This window comes from Eretmochelys imbricata, chromosome 14, assembly GCF_965152235.1.
Source record: "Eretmochelys imbricata isolate rEreImb1 chromosome 14, rEreImb1.hap1, whole genome shotgun sequence".
Lineage (NCBI taxonomy): Eukaryota > Metazoa > Chordata > Testudines > Cheloniidae > Eretmochelys > Eretmochelys imbricata.
The window spans coordinates 13,432,684-13,447,684 of record NC_135585.1 but is presented as its reverse complement, the minus strand read 5'-3'; the positions used below and the strand labels follow the sequence as shown (position 1 = coordinate 13,447,684).

Here is a 15,001-nt window from a genome sequence, read left to right as displayed (position 1 = left end):
GAAAATAGAAGTTTCCATCCAACACATTACTGGTGGGAAATCCCCAATGGTGACAAAGTGGAGAAGCCATGACTTATGGCTCAAAACCCCAGAATGCTGCATACTATTTTTATTGCAAACGTTTCCAGTCTAATGTTCCAGCCACATTGGGTTCTGCAGGAACAAAGGACTGGAAAAATCTGGCTAGAAATCTGGCATGCCACGAGAAGGCAGCAAATCACCAGAGAGCATTCTATAGGTGGAAAGAGCTTGAGATGAGACTAAGGTTAAAGGCCGCCATAGATGATCAGCATGAGGAGAAGACTGCATCAGGGTGTCTCTACTGGCAAAATGTTCTGAAAAGGCTCATTGCCATTGTGAGAATGCTTGCTACCGAAAACCTAGCACTGCGTGGCACTTCAGATCAGCTGTATGTGCCAAACAATGGAAACTTCCTTAACATTGTGGAGCTGATGGCTGAGTTTGATGCTGAACTCCAAAAGCATCTAAGAAGAGTCACCACCCAAGAAATGTACACGCACCACTACCTTGGAAAAACAATTCAAAATGAGATCATACAGTTACTGGCAACAAAAGTCAAACAGAAGATTGTGACAGATCTAAAGTCAGCAAGATATGACCCTGTTATTCTGGACTACACACCTGACATCAGCCAGACGAAACAAATGACTTTAACGGTGCATTTTGTAACAACAACAGAACCTAGTGAGAATGTCCCTGCAATGGTGCCTGTCAGAGAGCATTTTCTAGAATTTATCGAGATTGATGATACTACAGGAGCTGGTATGACAAAAGTGCTTCTTAAAAAGCTGGAAGATACGGGAATTGCGACAGCTGACCTGAGAGATAATGGTGCCAACGTGAGAGGAAAGAACAGAGGAGTGCAGACACGGATCCGAGAGTTAAACCCTCGAGCTTTTTTTATTTGTCCCATGCAGTTCTCATTCATTGAACTTGGTGGTCAGTGATGCAGCATCAGCTTCTAGTGAGGCTGCTGAATTTTGTAATGTAATTCAAAGCATCTATGCATTTTTCTCTGCATCAACTCATTGATGGCAAATTTTGAAGCAACATCTGGAAACATCCTCTCTGACTCTGAAACCACTGAGTGCCACATGACGGGAAAGTCGAGTGGAGGCAATAAAGCCTATCAAAAACCAAACTGGGAAGATAGATGATGCCATAGTTGCCATTATGGAGGATAATGCTTATGACAGGAACTGTTCATGGGAGAACAGTGGTAGAGGGAAATGAAATCACCAGAAACATACATAACTTCAAATTTCTGTGTGGCTTAGTGTTGTGGCATGACGTACTGTTTGAAATAAATGTTGTAAGCAAGAGACTCCAAGGTGTTGACCTTAATATATCTGGAGCAATGGAATAACTGGACAAAGCAAAGTCATACCAACAGTCTTACCATTTAGATGAGGGATTTCACAACGTTCTGAAGAGTGCATGGAAGTTGGCAGAGGAACTTCACACTGAAGCTATTTTCCCGCCCATTCAAGAATACCAAGAGTCACTGAAGAAGAAGACATTTTGATTACGAGGCATGGGATAATCCCATAAGAGACCCCAAACAACAATTCAAAGTTGAGTTCTTTAACCAGATGCTAGATTGTGCAATACAGTCAGTTGAAGAACGTTTCATGCAGCTCAAGGAACACAGCAGTATATCTGGGATGTTGTATCATATTCCAAAACTCCTCACTATACCTGAAGAAGACCTACACCAGCAATGCAGGGCACTAGAGACAGTGTTGACACGTAACATGGGCAATATTGATGTGAGTGATTTAGGTGATGAACTAAAAGCCCTTTCAATATACATTTCAGCAGGATCAACTCCAAAGGCTGTTCTGGAATATATGTGCACAAATAAGATGACCACCCTCTTTCCAAATGCTTTTGTTGCTCTGCGCATACTTCTAACACTTCCTGTAACAGTTGACAGTGGAAGAACGCAGATTCTCCAAGCTGAAGTTAGTAAAAACACATCTATGCTCCACAATGACACGGGAGAGGCTGGTCGACCTTGCAACCATCTCAATAGAGCATGAGCTGGCCCAGACTGTGGACCTTCAGGAAACAGTTAAAATCTTTGCAACCAAGAAGGCACGGAAAGCACCACTTTGATTTTTCAAACAGATAAAAATGCCAGTGTTTACTACGCAAACAAGAAAAGTTACATTTGCTGTTCAGGCGTTTGAAAGTTAAGTGTTACTTAAATTTTTTGAACATGTCATTTTAAGTTGTTAGTTCTCCTTTATTGGGGTAGGTAGCAGAGCAATACCATGAGAGGAATAGAACAGGAAGAAGGCAGAATTGAGACCTTTCAAAGTTTTGGCCCAAGTGAGGGGGTATGGGGGCGTCATTTGAGCTCCCCGCCTCAGGTGCCAAAAAGTTGTGGGCCGGCCCTGCATTTTGAGATGCTGCTGAGGACCCTGGGGGACAGGGAAAAGGTGAGAACTGAGTCAGGCTCTTTGCTCTTGCCACCCTGTTTTGTCCAGTACCACCAGCAGCATGCCAAGCTCTCTGCCCTAAGGAATAATTCTCTGGTCCTTCTCGGCTCTGTCGGAGGATAAAGGGCAGTGAGCAGTGGTGACTATCCTCGGTGGCCTCACGGCTGCTGTGGCAGCAAGGGGTGAGTGAGCCTATTATGGTCTGGAAGTTCCCTTGGATTTGGATAACCTGGTAACAGCTGACTTTGTACCTATGAGTAACTGCTTATTGCTCTCTGGTGGTCAGCCCAGAGAGATGGCATGAACCTGTCAGCAGCAAAGGGAGCGCTACCTAAGCTCAAGTGGTAAAGATCTGTGGTGTTGAAGCTGAAGGAGCAGGGTTCTGGTCTGCTCTTTCCCACCCCAGCTTTGTGCGTGTGATTGATTTAATACCTGGCTCTGTTATTGAACATGGGTTCCTTACAATGCCCCCCTGAGAAAAGGACCCCCAGCTTTCTGGATGATCGCCCAAACTGTTTGAAGCTGTCTGGTTTGGTAAAACAGGGTGGAGAACTACGCAATCCAGCTCCCTCCGTCATGGGCTCTCTGGAGCACTGAGCTTCTTTTCAGGCTGGGAATGGGGTAAAGGTTTTTATTTTTATCCTGGCAGTTCCGCTTCCAATGCGGGTTAGAACCAAGATGAGCCACAGCCCATGAAAATAAACACACTTTGGTAGGATATTTGGGGTGAAATTCAGGAAGCAGGAGAGAGGTTCTGTGCTGGGATGTATGAACACCACACACGTCAGGAGAGGGTCATGGGGATGCTGGGGGGCCTGTGGCACCTGAAGCAGGTGTCAGGCTTTGAAGGAGAAGCTAAAAAAGAGAGAGACCAGCTCAGTAATGGCCTGAGTGGGGTGAAGAGCAGGACTATGCTGGAGAAGGCTGGCTGGGGCCAGGACCTAGGGAAGACTGGTGCCAGCAGGGCCTCCCTAAGGGACTGGAAGAATATGGGAGATTTGGACTTTGAGTACCTCAGAAGTGGGTAGAACTTTTACATGACCAAGCCAGAGGGCTATTGATCCAGAAGGCCCTGGAGACTGGATGGAGAATCTGAAGACCTGGAGAGAAACAGAGGCAGAGTCACTGATCCGTGCTATAAGTGGGTGTGCTGGGAGGGCAGGTGGCCACAGGTTCCTTGTGTAACATGACAAATGCTAGTTGTGTCACTTCCCACGTTACCGGATAGGCATGGGGTAAGAAGCTGAAGAGGGAGAAGCAGCTGCCAGACAGGTGGCTTGAGGCATCCTGAGAGCACAGATGGAGACGGGGAACATCATCATTCTCCGCACCACTTGTGCACCTCAGCAGGAGGAGACACAATTTGACCCGCAATTGTAAATAAAATACAGTAAAATGTCTCCCTCTCTGGGTTTTATCCCTCCCCGCCTGGCACAGCTGCGGTAGCATGGCAGAGTGACTGCTGTTCCATCACTTCCCTGGCCTTTGCCTCAGCACCATGACCTCACTGATGCCAGGAGTCTCGCATTTGGAGCGGGTCCTGGCTCTGTAGCATCTACCTTGCCTGTCTCTTGCACAAAGGCCCAAGGCCAGTTTCTGGTCTCTTTAACAACCCTATTGAAATCCATGTGCAGCTGAGAGCAGAGTTTGGCTGTCTGTGTTCGTTTCTCCTAAGGGTGAGATTAGGTGCACACGCTAAATGCTCTGTGTGCAGCGGGGTGTGGTGTCTGAAATGACTACAGCAGACTGTTACCCTCTGGTCTCCATTAGACCTGGTGATCTTTCACAGCCAGCAGATTTGCTGTTTGTCATTTGATCGTAACTTACCCAATGGATCTAGTAATGAGCATTAATACATGGGCAGCCCCATGGAACAGCTTGTCTAGTTGTAGGGTCCTGCTCGGGCCTGGCTCTCCTCTCAATTGCTTGGAAGGCTGGTCTAGTGGTTGAGCTGCTAGGCTGGCACTCTGGAGACCCTGGTCTGACTTTCCTGCTCTACCAGAGACCACCTGTGTGACCTTGGGCAAGTCACTTTGTCTGGGTCTCATTTCCCCATATGCAGAAGTGCCCAATCTCACTGGGGTGTTGTGAGAATAAACACATTAAAGAGTGAGGTGCTCAGATACTGTAACAATGGAGCCATCTGTGTATCTTGGCTGGCTAGGACCTTGCGATAACGCCATTAACTGCTGTGTGTTTATTCCAGATTCTCACCCAGGTAAGTGAGAGGAGACACGGGCCTGTTATGAGTGTGACGGCTTGTGTTGGGGCAGATGAAGGCAGGATATTTGAGATTCAGGCCCCTGGATCTGAGCCCACCTAGCTGGAGCAGTATGTCTGAGTCAGCATCAGGAAGCCGCAAACTGGGCTCCTTCACTTGGGAGAAGATTAAGGACTTAGTAGTGGGCTGCAGTCATGAGTTGATCTGGTGGGGGACCTGAGGAAGTTTAGCCCTCCTGGGGATTGAGTTGGGAGGAAGGATCTGCCTGCGGGAAGTGGGTGCTGGCTATACCTTTAATGTACTGGTGCCCTGGGCCTGACACCTGAGATTCAATGTGTGTCTGTCTGTGTTTTGAAAGTGGGCATGTATAAGCCAGGAGCGGCTCAGAGTTGTCCCACCTCCTAATCAGTCTTCACTGAGTTCAAATACTTCCTATAAATGACACGCATGCCCAGGAGTTTTCTGAGATAACAGCATTTCATCCCTGCTGTGGAGCCCTGGAAAAGACTTGAATCCCAGCACTAGCTGGATAGACCGCCTGTCAGCTTTCCCTTCTGTGCAACACTCTGCGTAACTTCTGTAATCCCCCGTGACCTGCTTAGCAACCTCACAATGGGCTCAGCTCAGCGGAGCGCTCAGACAGGGATTCCATCCTTGCATCAGGCGTGAAAACAAAAAAAAGCAAGTAAGCCACCCTGACAAAAGACACATTTATTCCCTCATGGACAGATGAGCGATTGCTTGGGAGGAGCCCTTGCAAATCCATGGGGGGTGGGGTTTAAAAGGGAAAAGGTATCCCTTTTTTTTCAACCCCCTCCCCCACTACTACAAAATTTTAAAAGAAAATGTGCTGGGAGAAAATGAATGCAAAGAATATTCCCCACTCTCCACCCTTCTTGGGACAATAAGATAACCCTTTCGCTGCCTTGTCTCTCAGCAGCTGTCGATATCTGAACACAGCCTTCCATGTTCCCACATCAGCAGGGGGAACGGGGAAAGGAGGAGCTGGATTGGTCAGGGGAAAGCTCCCTGGGTTTTTTAATTATTTATTTTCACATTCCAAATATAAGCTGCATTCCGAATATGTGCCAGGCTTGTGAACTTCAATCCAGTTGACAGGAATTGAAAATAAGGGACAAAATAAAGCTCTCTTGCCCACCTGTTGCCACCTCCTTCAGATCCTGGCCTTTGCACATCCCTGTTGGGTGGAGTCACGTGCCTTGCTTTGCAAGTCCCTCGGTGTGACTCTACAGCAGCCCTGTGTTCACGGAACTCCAGTTACTACCGTGTAACCTTCCCTTGGGAGCAGCCCCCTGGTGGGCCTTTGGCCCAACTCACGGAATGCACATTCAGCGGTGGCACCTGCCTGCTGTGCCTTGAGATGGTGAGAATTGTCCTTACTCTGGAGCACTTGCTGCCACCCTCCTCCATCACAGGCTCAGGGCTGGCCTTGTCTTTCCTTGGCCCAAACCTTTCTGATTCTCACTTTCTGGGGACTTACACTGGCATGAGAGGTGGTGGTGGGGAGGACACACGCTGCCAAGTTCTTTAGTTGTAGGTTCTTTAAACAGTTGTTGGTCTTGGTGCTTTAGCACTTTTACTGGAGAAGGGAAGGACAGCAATGCTTGGTGTCCTGCTATCCTCACTTCTGTCTTCCTGCAGTCCGCAGCCACTTGGCCTGTTGCATTGGATGCTCAGTGGGTAATGACAACGAGCTTTCACATGGCTTTGAGAAGGCAGCATCTCAGCTCCCCAGGTGTGGCTGTTCCAGTCCAGGCTATTTTACGTGAATAACCTGAGCTTATGGAGTGGATATCACTGGCCAGATATTGATATACTGCTTGAGGTGCTGGCTTCCGTAGGGGGCATGGGGCTTTTCTTCCCCTCTGCTTTCCTTTTGGTTTCCACCAATATAATTCCTTCGCTGTGCTGTGATTCTTCGACTAAACAGATTTTACGTTTTAATCAGATTTACATGTCAAATCCCCACGTGTTCCCCACTCAGGAATCCGTCCCTGTGCGTGACACTCACGATGGGAAGGCAGCTTGGGTAAAGTGCTTTGACATGACACAGCAAGGGGAGTAGTTGTGTATGGTGAAAATTTGGTAGCTCTGCTTGTGACCTTGCCATGGTCTTAATAGGAGGACCCAGCCGGCTGTTATGCAGGCAGGAGGGGCCCAGCTCTATATGGCCTGGTCATCAGAGAGAGATTTGAGCTCTTAGGTTAACCTACGTAGCAGGCTTCCTTGCAGAACCTACAGCTTTAAGCAGCCCCCTTGGGGCGGTACTAAAAAGTAACACACTGATTTAGACCCCACCGCCATAGACTGAATGGGACTATGTAGCAAGCCATAACTGTAACCAACATGTTGGCTAAAGCTACAGTCCTGTAGTCACTGTTCATTACCCCTGTGATGTGAGAGAGGATCCAAATAGTTTTCCAGGGAGTGTACAGTTAGTATACACAAATATAATTCCTTGAAGAATTGCCTGCATTAGTCAATGTCGCTGTGTTGTCTACCTTCCTACTGGAAGGGGAATTCCAGGCAGTGAGGTCCAGTTGCTGAGCCCATGCCCAGTCCCTCCATTGTAATATAAGGGATTAAATGAAGGCTAGATTCTGGTTTCCTCAGTCACATTGAATAACTTCTTATTCCATGAGTAGCTCCACTGACTTACTGGGATTTCTCATGGAGAAAAGTGCTACTCAGGGAGAGTAAGGGGATTGGAATCTGGTCCCAAATACTTTGCTTATGGTGTGATAAGTTGCGCAAGGCTTACATTAAGTATGAGACCTAATAACACTAGATACCTCTCCACGCTCTGGGGGGGACTGTAAGCAGTGCAGGCAGCTTCCAGCTGTAGTTACCTGTACTGCATTACTCCCGTGATATCTCTCTGGAGGTGCACAGTTCCCATACTGGCCAGGCCAAGTTCCATCTGTGTTGCAGCACCGACAAGCTTTTTTAATACTGCTTGGTCTGTGGTGTCTGCTGCTATTCTGCCCTGAGGCTTCCCCCTCTCTGTCCATTTTGAAGCCATCACAATTTTCCACACTCTGTTGTTGTTTATCAGCTGAGGAAGAGGAAATCTGCAGGGTGTAGGAAGCGGCTGACAAATTCAGGCTGGACAGAGAAAAGGGGAAATATTCTTGGTAACTCATTGGTATTTGTATTGCAGCAGTGTCCACTGAACTCGGGGCGCTGTTGTGCAAGGTGCTGCCCATAGACCTAATAAGAGACAGTCCCTGTCCCAAAGTGCTTACAATGTAAATACACAAAGTAGTAACGTCCCATTTTGCAGATGGGGGAGCCGAGGCACAGAGATTAAATAATGTTCCCAAGGTCAGACAGGAAGTCTGTGGCAGAGCCAGGAATTGAACCCAGATCTCCTGAGTCCCCTTTCCAGTGCCTTAACTACCCAGCTGTCCATCCTCTGGTATCTTTAGGGGAGGTCATGTGACAAGGCCATTGTTTTCCCTCCTACCCCACCCACAATGGTATTGTGGGGATAGTGAGTGCCCTTCCTCCTTCACACTGCAGCAAGGAGCCACACTCGCTGCTGCTGCCAGGCATCTACAATAGACACACACCCCACTGGCCCTGGCAAGTGGGCATTAGGGAACCCTGGGGCTCCAACCTCTGCGGAAGAAACAACCTGGAAATGGCACAAAGCAGGAGAGGGCACATGCTGCAGCAATCACCTCTCTGCATGAAAGGAGCCTTTGTGCTCTGCCAGCCGGGGAACCAGATGATACCATGTACATGCGCCAAGGAACTTCTAGCAAAAGCAGCACCACCTTCTACCTCCCAATTTCCACTGACAATAGACAGCGCGAGGAGAATTACACCTGCCTTTGGCATTTTCCATGGTCCCGGAAGAATTTACAAGACACAGGGCCTGCTCATGGAAGCTTTCGTCTGTCTGCTCTTATATCACTAAGAAGGTTAATTCTAAGTGCTCTTGGTTCGGCGCTGAATATTTTGCACAGCTCTTGTCTGACACACGCATTCTGTTGCTGATCTGGGATCTTAAACAGTCTTTTTTTTATTCTTTATTTTCTTTAAGGCTTTGCAGTTCATCACTGGCAGAGTTGTGGAAGTCACTGGCTCCACAGATGGATGCTGGCCAACCCAATCAAATACAGGGAACATCCTCTGCCATCTCTCAGAGTTCTGCCTCTCCTTTGCTAGGCCGTGTATGCGTGCCCCCATCGGACTATATTTGGGATAAATATTCCAGGCTGTAACTGCAACCTGACAGTTGGAATTTCTGTTTCAATACCATGTAAACACTTTTTCAGAATAAAAGATCCAGCTAAACAAATCCTGACTCCTCTGCATGTGATTAAACAGGAATCTATGTAGGAAAGTCCACAAGAGAGGAATGCCCCAAGGTCCCTGGCCCAGCACTTACTGAGACACCTGTCAGGTCGGCTTCATCTCTAACCTTTTAAGGTGAATAACAATATAGTATGGGCTCCCAAACTTCGTCCAGTTCGGGCCACGTTGGAAGTGTTTTGAGTTCCCAAAGGCCAGGCTTCCATTGTATAAAATGGAGTGGATGGAAGCCGCTGTCATCTTTGAGACTACTGCAATGCATCATCTTGATCTGATTGAGTGGATCAAGTAGCAGAGTGCGTGCTGGGATCTGTCGTCTCCATGGATTATGTCTCTGGGTCTGAAATGAGGGCGGCCCCTGGTTGCATTGATGAGCTTTTTCCTCTGCTGCTCCATAGGTAGGACCTGTAGAAAGCTACATCATTGTACAGTAGCATCCTGATTATTCTAATGTCAGATAATCAGGGGAAACCCAGATATAGCTGAGGAGAGGAGCGGTCTAACCAGATGGTGTCTCCCAAGTCAAGCTGCCTGACCACAACAGAAGAGCTACTTTAGGCATAAGCAACAAAGCCTATCACAGTCATCCCTGGGACCTTCAGCACCAAAAAGTCTGACCTCTTACTCCTTCAGCTAAAGGAGCATCTCCTTCAGCTGTCTGTGGGTAGCAGGCTTTATTCTTGTTGGAGCCAGCCACTAGAGGGAGACAGGATTGAATGGGCTCAGCCTGGGTATTACATGCAAGGGCTTCTGCACAGAAATCTGTGCTTCGTTAGTTTTTCTTCCCCTAGCTCCTCTCCCCCTCTCTTTGGCTGGCCTTTTGGGCATCTTCTCTGTCTGTCTTCCTCTTCAGCTGACTGCCCAGCAGCCTTTGGGGCACATGTCCCACTGCTGCTCCACTGTTTCACTTAACTGGGGTTTGGCTTACAGAGTTTTTACTGCCCATGGAAAAGCTCTCTGTGGCCAAGCCTGTGTTCTATAGCTCTGCTGTCCGCTCAGCCTGCGCCGAAGCTGTTTAGTCACTTCAGAGCCATGCTGGGACCCCAGTGGTAAACACTGCAAAGATCCTGCGGTGCAGCTATATGATAAGCCCCACCAGAGAGAGATTTGTTATTTAGTGCCATACGAAGGAACAGTTACGGTCAGACACCTCAAGAATGTGCCAGAGCCAAATAAAAGGCCACACAGCTGCCAATCTGTGACAAGGGATGCAAGTGAGATCTCGAAACGTTCTGGATGCAAGGTTAAGTGTCTCGATCAGACACGTCCCTCTTTCTCTTGTGGCTGGAGATCGAGGCTTTAAAAATGTCCTTCAAATGAAGCTGAAGCCAAACACAAGGTTGAGGCAGGTGAGCCTGGTGCTCGGTTGAGTGGTAAAGCTAAAGTGCATTGAATTGGTCCCTTTCTTTAACATCTTTATGTCCACAGTAGCCTTGAAATCACTGGAAATGTCCACTAGAGGGACACAGAGAAATTCCTTTTGCTCAATACCAGGTTTGAAACTTCCTTATGTGGCTTTGTTGCTGCTCCAGTTGGCCTGTCCTAGAAAGTAACAGCTTTCAAAATCTCTTCCAATGCAGCTCAGATATTTAAAACTCTTCTAAAATGTGGCCATCTGGGGGGTGGACTTGGTTGACTCCCACTCTCCTTCTAGGCAGTTGGTTTATGTTCCAGCCAGTGCTGATTTGGACTAGGAATGGAAAGTGCAATCCCTTACTTACTCCAGTGTGTCTCTATAAAACGCTAGGAATGGAAACTGATTGTGCCCAGATACCATTTTGGTACTTGCATAACAAAATGATGGCAAATTTTCCCATGGTAGCTTTGGTGGGATATGGCTAGCATGGAAGACGCTATACAAAATAAAGTTGCATGGTATTAGATTGTGTGTCGTTATGACGGACTACAAAATTAAAGGCAAATTACCTAAACTTTTATAAAAACATGAAGTATAGGATTCCTGTAAAAAGCTAGGTAGGAATCTAGGCTACAATTCAGCAAGTGCTCAAATATGTGCCTTACCTTACATGTGGTAATAATCCCATTGACTTCAGTGGGGACTATTCAGATGCTTTAAATTTGGCACTTGCTTATGTACCGTGCTGGCTCAGGGCCCTGGGGAAGAAGGTTGAAAGAAGGCATATTTAAAAAAAGATTTTTCAGAGCTCTAATGTCCAAGGAAAAACCCACGTTGCCAACTGTGACTTCAAAATAACTGAAGAACTCATCCTCCATAGAATCTATGCCAGGTTTCACATGAGACCCAATGCCTGTTAGAACAGAACCTTGGGAATTTTGGGGAGTTCTGCAGGGACTCCCAGCCAGTGCTGATGTGTTCAGTAGCACTGAGAGGTTTTTCCTTGATGGCGATGCTCTCATGAGAAGTCCTTAGTCTAATTTGAATAGTCTCTCCCCAGCTAGAAGTTTGTTTCATGCAGAAGTAATTGTACCAGCTGGTCAGTTCTAGTGGAGATTGCAGTCAGGAAGGGAATGGCCATGTTTAAGGGGACCAGGCTTGGGGAGTCTGACAAAAAAAGGCCTGCTTGTAATAAGTCTGGTCAATCTGCTATTCCTTCCTTCCTCATTACCTTGGTGCTAATGGTGCTAATGGTGCTAAGCTACTTTAGCTTCCTTCTATCCATGAGCAAACATCATGTGTCTAGTTCTAGTGGAACCTTCCCAGCTTGTGTCTTAAAAGGGCTGTTGATTTCCTTAATGGACCTCCCGTGCACCTGGTTCGAAAGGCTCAGCATGCTGGTGATTCTCCTCAACTGTGTGACACTGGGCATGTTCCACCCCTGTGAAGACATGGCCTGTGATTCTCCACGCTGCAGGATTCTCCAGGTATGGGCATATATTCACCTTACTGATCTTACCCCACTGGAGGGGTGCAGCAGGTGGCTCACAAAGCCTCCCTGATTGTTAGCTCTCACAAGTATCCACGGGACTCCAAAAGGTGACTCCCTGTTTTCGCCTCCAAAACCAGACACAGAGAAAACTAGCATGATCACAACTACGTCAGTATTTGCTCCCACCCGCATGCCTTGGGGAGGTTGAGTTCTTCCCTTCACTGGGGGTTTCAGCCACCAGGGCCCAGCCATTGATTTAACTGCACCAAGGCACACTCAGTGGTGATAGGCAGAGCCCCTATAAGCCAGCGCAATGTAGCCCAGCTTGAAACTAGTTGGGTTTTGTTTTTGAACAGTCAGGTTTGCCGTGCAGACAGAGTCTTAAATCTCTCTGATCCTCTCCCACAAAAGTTGGTTCCTTCCTAGCCGAGTAGGGTGGAGGCACGTTGCAGGGGAAAACGCACTGCTGCTCTGTGATCTGTGTCTGCTTGGTGATATGAATTCTCAGTGCTGTTAATCAGGGCCTGATCCAACCCCATTCAGATCAGTGAAGAGGCTCATTGACTCCAATGGCCTCTGGATCAGGCCTTTCATATCTTTCAGCAGCACTAACATTAACGTGATTTTTAAAGTACCAATTGCGGGAAGTTGCTGGAGAAAATGTATTGAACTATGGGTTATCGTCCTCTACAGCTAAAATAGCATCCCTCCCTGGGTCTACAGTGCACTGGTTCTTCCGTCACCGGTCAGGGGATTGACCTCTGACATAACAATGTAATCGTGTGCTGTGTTCTCTCACCATCAGATACACTCCCTTCACTTGCCACTCTGCGGGGGGCAGGTGTTTTTCTTCTGACCTCCTGCTGTTGCTTTGTTTTCTAGAGCTTTGATGACTTCATCTTTGCCTTCTTTGCTGTGGAGATGATAGTCAAGATGATTGCACTAGGGATTTTCGGGAAGAAGTGCTACCTGGGAGATACTTGGAATCGCCTGGATTTTTTCATTGTCATAGCTGGGTAAGTCAGGAGAATGCCAGGGCGTGGGAGGTTTGTGGTTCTAGGTGTAGCCCTCGGTGGTGGTTGGCAGCACTGTTTTATTAGCATAGCTCTGAGGAAAAGGAAAGTGCTGGTCCCCACTGGATAGCGAGAGGACCCTGCTAACTCTAACCATGTTCCCGCATGACCTGTAGTTATCAACTTCTCTTCCCAGCGGGGCAAGCACCCTAGCCTGGCGGTAGAAGAGGAGACTGCTGGGAAATTTATTTTCTGCAGTGGATCGTACAAGATGCTACATTTTCTGCCTGTATTTCCAAGTGCCTGCTATCCCCCTATGCTGCATCCGCCTGCTCGGGAAGGATAGCAGCCTTCCCTGGCAGCACTGAGTTTACAGACAACAGCAACAAAAAGAGTGAGTGGGGGGAATGTTACAAAAACGGTTTTCCTTTGTTCTCCGCCAGCCCGTGTGCTTTCCATACTGTAAGATCTCTCGCTCGGCAGCTCCAGGCAGTCTCAGCTGGCACTCGTCTGAACTATTTTTCTGGCTCCAGAAATATTGGTAGTTTGTGTCATGCAGATTGCCCAAATGGATGAGGTTTCAGCAGCTCGTTTCAAGCGAGGAGCTGGTTCCAAGTGAAATATTTCAGTGAAGTGTGCGTGATTGCCCGTTGTTGTTGTTGTTGAGGGAAAGCGACCAAGTTTTGCCTTTCATGAGTGTTTGCCTTTCACAGGCACCTGGTTTAAATTAAAAGCTCTTCTAGCACCCGAGAATCTCCTGGCTGTGGCTGGAAATCCACAAGAAAAATTCCTGGCTCACAGCCAAAGAGTTGAGTTGCCTTGACACATTAAGGGCTCAGAGGCCCTTGCTTCACCTCCCTACTCATGCGGAGAGCCCAAGGACCTCTGGGAATCAGGCTATTTTTTTCCTTGTGTATATCACTGGAATTTCCTGGAATGGATTGGTGGATCCTAGAAATAAACCACAACTGCGTCATTTCCCAGGTTGGGCAGTCAGCAGCAAGCTTGTGGGCTACTGGGAGGTGGTTGCATGTTTGTTCAGTTGGCTTACAGCGTATGGTGCATCTCTGCATGCTTAGCCTGCTGGCAGCACAAGCCTGCACATGTGAGGGCAGGATGCTGGCAACAGCAAGGGGACACTCCGTGGAAATGAGAAGGTGGCAAACCCAAAGGTGACAAAAGGAAATGTTTTTTTTTTGGTGTAATTAGACTGTGGAACTCACTGCCACATGATGCAGTGGAAGCCAAAAACTTTGCGGGATTTCAGCAGGGATTGGATACAGTTATGAGAACAAAGACTATCCAGTGTGACAATACTTAATGCAAGCAAGCATTTTAGAAGAGACATTAACCCTCATGCATCAGGGTTTTAGCTAGTCTCTATCTACTAGAGGTCAGGTCATTTCTTGCACTTTCCTCTGAAGCACCCAATGCTGGCCACTGTCGCTGGCCACAGAGACAGGATTCTAGACCAGACTGACCATGGTGCTGATCCACTCTGGCAATTTCTATGTTTATAAAAAAAAAAAAAAAAAGCAAAGGTGTGGCTGGATTATAACTCATTCCCCCACTTTAGTTGAGTTTACAGTCTAGGTAGGCCCTTATGAGTATGGATTCTCAGCACAAAGCTGCCCTAAAACCATGTTAGCCACCAACAAAGGAGCTGGAGCCCTGCCCTGTTATAAAGGGGAGGGGGCTGCTGGCAGAAAGTTCCCTGTAAGGTTTGCTTCCCCCCGGAATATTCTTCCCCCCGACCCAGCATCTGAAATGCCCAAATTTGTTGCCCATCCCAGCAGACAGCCAGGCCTCTCTCTGAGCAGCATTTGGCAGAGGCCCAAGGCAGCTGCAAGAGGGGTTTCTGGCTGGTGGGAAGGCACAGGAAGAGTTGTAGTCACCTGGCTGATGGTGGAATGAGTGTGCTAGGTGGGAGGTGTCCCAGGCAGCTTTATGCTTTGTAACCCTCATGTTACTGTGTTTTCAACTGTATATTGGGGTGCCCGGAGTTTTGGAAGTGGCCTGCTTTCGGAGAGGAGGGGAGTGTCTTGTAGACTGGAATTGAAAGAAATAGATGGCTGGCTGTATGTTTGTCACAGAAGAGAGGGTGGAAGGAGT

General features: G+C 47.7%; 1 protein-coding gene across 1 annotated transcript in view; it reads left to right on the top strand.

The window, feature by feature from the left end:
* The first annotated feature begins 11,667 nt into the window (after nucleotides 1-11,667).
* CACNA1G (calcium voltage-gated channel subunit alpha1 G) overlaps nucleotides 11,668-15,001 on the top strand; it is a 151,870-nt gene continuing 148,536 nt past the window's right edge. Inside the window, exons 1-2 of the mRNA XM_077832908.1 lie at nucleotides 11,668-11,871; nucleotides 12,759-12,892. Of these exons, the coding sequence (XP_077689034.1) occupies nucleotides 11,668-11,871; nucleotides 12,759-12,892 (338 nt within the window). The remainder of the gene's footprint in view (nucleotides 11,872-12,758; nucleotides 12,893-15,001) is intronic.